The sequence below is a fragment of the Dermacentor variabilis genome, chromosome 4, assembly GCF_050947875.1.
Source record: "Dermacentor variabilis isolate Ectoservices chromosome 4, ASM5094787v1, whole genome shotgun sequence".
Taxonomy (NCBI): Eukaryota; Metazoa; Arthropoda; class Arachnida; order Ixodida; family Ixodidae; genus Dermacentor; species Dermacentor variabilis.
Window position 1 is genome coordinate 225049548 of NC_134571.1, and position 3987 is coordinate 225053534.

The window sequence follows — 3987 nt, forward strand, 5'->3', positions numbered from 1 at the left end:
CCTGTCGCCCGGACGCTCACAGGGCGTAACTTGCTGCCTTCCAGTCACCTGACCGCAGACAACGCGTAACATGCTGCATCCCTGTCACCTAGTCACTTAGAGCACCTAACATGCTGCACTCCTGTCACCTGGGCCCTCACAGCACGAAAGTTGCTGCATTCCTGACCCTTGGGCACTCACATCTCGTAACTTTCTGCATTCCTTTCGACTAATCGCTCACAGCACTAAACTTGCTGCATACTTGCGAAACATGCGGCATTTGTGTCGCCTGGCCACTCATAGCGTGTAACTTTCGGCATTCCTGTCGCCTGGTCACTCACAGCACGTTACCTGCTCCAATCCTGTCGCCTGGTCTCTCACAGTGAGTAAATGGCTGCAATCCTGTTCCCTTGTCACTCAAAGTGCGAAACTTGCTGCAATGACATTCCGTGATTACTGACAGTGCGTAATTTGCTGAGTTCTTGTTGCCTGGCCACACACAGCGCGTAACTTGCTGCAGTCCTGGCGCCTGGTCACTCAAAGCACGAAACTTGCTTCAATTCGGTTGCCTTGTCACTCACAGCGCGTAACTTGTTGCAATCCTGGCGCCTGGCCACTCACAGCACATAACTTCTGCATTCCAGGCGCCTGGACCCTCACAGCATGAAACGTATTGCACTCTTATTGTCTGGTCACTCACAGCAAGTTACTTGCTGCAATCCTGTTGCTGGTCACGCACAGTGCATAACTTACTCCATTCCTGTCCCGTTGTCACTAATACCCCTGTTACACGGGCACTTTAACGGCCGTTAAGGAAGACGGCAGTTGGCCTTAACGGCCGTTAGGCGGAGTTACACGACAGCGCGAGCGCCGTTGGAAATCCAACGGCGATTGACATCAACGGAGCTCGCCGGTCTCCGTTGCGCCGCCGCTTCCGTCCGTTTCGTCGTGAAGTAGACAAGATGGCAGCCCCCAGCAGCAACGTGTCCCCGCTGCAGGTGAGCGCGCCGGCGCAAAAGCGCTTTGCTTGGACAGCGTCACTGACGCATTTGCTTATTAACCTGTGGCAAGGTAACCTGGCCGAACTGCGAGCGCAAAAGCACAATGCGCCCGTGTATGCGAGGATGACGGCGTTGTTTAACCAGCTCGCAAGCGAGGAATGTGGGCACGCTGTGTGCATCATAGTCAAGCAGATTAAACACAAGATGGAAAACTTGGCCCAGGCTCACAAGTAAGTTACCATGCATTTATTAGTGATTTTTAAGCCGACATATGTACGCCTTGTCAGGCATGTTTAATAAAATCTGGCGCCCCGCACTGCCCGACGTTTGTTTCTGTACCATAGGCAACGTCGAATTTTCCTTGAAGTGGGCTCGAACGTGACTTTCTCGACTCTTTGGAGTCGAGAAAGTCACGACTTTGGAGTTGTAACGCTCATGCAGCATTGCGGGAATAGCAATGACATCTTAGCGTAGTACAATTCGTTTTGATATGTAGCCGTTTGCCGTAATCTAGGCATGGCCGGCGTAGCCTGACAGAATGTATTTGCACCGAGAAGTCTGTTCTATCAGCTACTCGAAATAAGGTCTTGACATGTGCAGTAGCTTTCCTGTAGCTTGCGATGCAGTGCAGCTAACAATCGCTAAAGTCGCACTATGAAAGCAGTAGTGTTCGCACTAAATGCAAAGAATACTGCTTTCTTGTTCTATTTGCAAATTCCATTAGCCACGAAAGAATAATACTATACTAATAAAATTATTTACATGCATTAATTTTTTAGTTGGAGTGGAGTGGCACGTTCTAGGTCGTTTTTGACACAAAACACCAATGTACTGATCAAGAACCTGCCTTTTCAACGCAACCACTCAATTTATTATAGTTACACATATTTTCAGAGGCTGGGGTGTGGTGGTACTTGTGGTGGACTTGAAATGTTGTTATCTGACGAAGTCGTGCATATAGCAATGCAGGAAAAAGCACACTATGTCGTGCATATGGCATCAGCCCAAGTGATTGAAATTTACGTATTGAATAGAGCAGAAAGCGCTGACTGCATATCCTAATCAAGAATCTCACCCAAACTTATGTCTTGACATTGTCTATAGGCTAATAACTTGTATCTTGATTATCAGCTGATTTTGATCGAAGCCTATTGAGCTCGCATGATAATTCAACAGCTTTCTCCTTGTTGTTTACCACTTTGCCTGCAGTTTTAACTTTCAGCACAAGGAGGTTCATTGTTCTTGGCAGTTTGTACTTGTGCAGAAAAAAAATCGTGTTCATCCCTTACGACATAAAGAAGTGACTCTTAGCTGTACTTTTTATTTCAGAGAGGCAAGCCCTGCTGGCACTGGGTCTGCTGCAACTCAGTGCCCATTCTACAAACGGCTTCACACCTTCCTGGGAAACCTGCCTATGAATGACAGAAGCCTGGTTCAAGAGAGCTTTCAGGTGCAACATTTGTTTATTTTGGTTGCATGCAAACACTAGAAATGGACTGACACACTGAATCTTTTTTTTTGCCGGTCAGGTTTGTCGCTGGAGACAGTTGGGAGTAAAGTTAAGAGAATTTCATGTTACTGCATGTTAAAGCACATGACATGAACACGAGGCATCATTGTGTGCCAGAGTACTAAAATGCACAGATAATTTTAATAAGCGTCAGTCTGTGTAGCTTCGAAATCATTGGTTAACATTTGCGACATAGCGGAAGGCACAATACTTCTTACTTTTCTTGGAGTTATGAAAATAGGGTGAGATAGGTAAGGCTGGTTATGTTACAAAAGGGTACCAGCGTACGCCATGTGCTCTAGGGTGTACCAAAACTCTTTTAGAGAAAACAGCAACTATTGCATAAAATTCTAGTATATTGAAGTGTTTCTGCACGTTATGTGTACCACTTCCACTCATCATGCAACGCTGTAATAATCACTTAGAAACAACATTCAGCGACCTTCTGTTCTTATTCTTTTCTTAAGCTGGACATGGTGGAGCGGCTGCCAGAGGATGCAGAGATTGTTGCCTCAAGACCGCCATCAGAAGCGCCGAGCAGTCCAGACACCGTAAATGTCGAGGCGTCGACCAGTCTGGCCTCGACCAGTGAGGCATCGACAAGCCAGGCTTCAACACCTGCTGCATCATCCGAGAAAAATCACACGCGCAAAAGGCGACAGCCGACATCATCTATAGATAAAGTTGTGCTGCTTCTAGAAAGGCAGGAAAACCGTGCCGAAAAGATGGCGAAAAAAGAGTACAAGCTATCCAAAAAGACGGTCAGACTCCAGGAGGAGGCCAATGACCTACACCGTGAGATGGTCACCATAATCCGCCAATACTTTGAAAGCCGGCAGGAGCGTCAACCTGACTGCCCAGACAGCCCTGAATAAAGACCCGTGTACACACATGCTCCAAAAATTTCCCAGTCTTTCACGTTCTGTTCATTGTTCACAATTGCATGCCTAAAACAAAGCTTTTCGAAGTAGTCATGACTTCAATGAAAAGATTTGCTTGGCCAAAGCACGTCGGACACTTTCACCTGACGAGCTCACTGCGTTGCTCACACAAACAGGATGCGGAAGCTCCCCAGCTGCTGCTTCAGCACTCCAGTGTGTGTCGCACTGATCACGCATGTGCTCGCATACATTGTGAAGGACGCAACAAGCTCGCACAATGCTGTTGACATTTTCGATTTGGCACTCAATTGCCTTCAAGACCCTGAACCTAGCCTTCAATCTCCCAAAGGCATTCTCAACGACACGCCTCGCTGTTGAGAGTGTGTAATTGAACGTTTGCACGGTTGGGTTGCTTGCACTCACGTGAGGGAAAGGCTTCATCAAGTGACGCTGCAAAGGAAAGGCCTGGTCACAGAGGACCGCTCCTATTGGTATCCCGTCAATAATTTGGCCTGGTAGAGTGAACAGATCAGTTCCTACTACGTCCGGTAATATCGAGCCTCTGTACACTGCTGCATCATGATTGCGCCCTGGAGACCCTACATTAATAAACATG

At 47.4% G+C, this 3987-nt stretch overlaps 1 protein-coding gene across 1 annotated transcript; it reads left to right on the plus strand.

Moving 5' to 3' along the window:
- The first annotated feature begins 969 nt into the window (after positions 1-969).
- LOC142580134 (uncharacterized) lies at positions 970-3432 on the plus strand. The gene is made up of 3 exons (XM_075690967.1): positions 970-1210; positions 2310-2430; positions 2958-3432. Exons 1-3 carry the CDS (start codon positions 1104-1106, stop codon positions 3363-3365), a joined length of 636 nt encoding a protein of 211 aa, XP_075547082.1. The 5' UTR covers positions 970-1103; the 3' UTR covers positions 3366-3432.
- Positions 3433-3987: the final 555 nt, after the last annotated feature.

Coding starts and splice junctions, on each gene's coding strand:
- LOC142580134 (XM_075690967.1), top strand. CDS start 1,104: ATGACGGCGTTGTTTAACCAGCTCGCAAGCGAGGAATGTGGGCACGCT. Junction 1,211..2,309: donor AACTTGGCCCAGGCTCACAA/GTAAGTTACCAT, acceptor TTTTTATTTCAG/AGAGGCAAGCCCTGCTGGCA. Junction 2,431..2,957: donor TGGTTCAAGAGAGCTTTCAG/GTGCAACATTTG, acceptor TCTTTTCTTAAG/CTGGACATGGTGGAGCGGCT.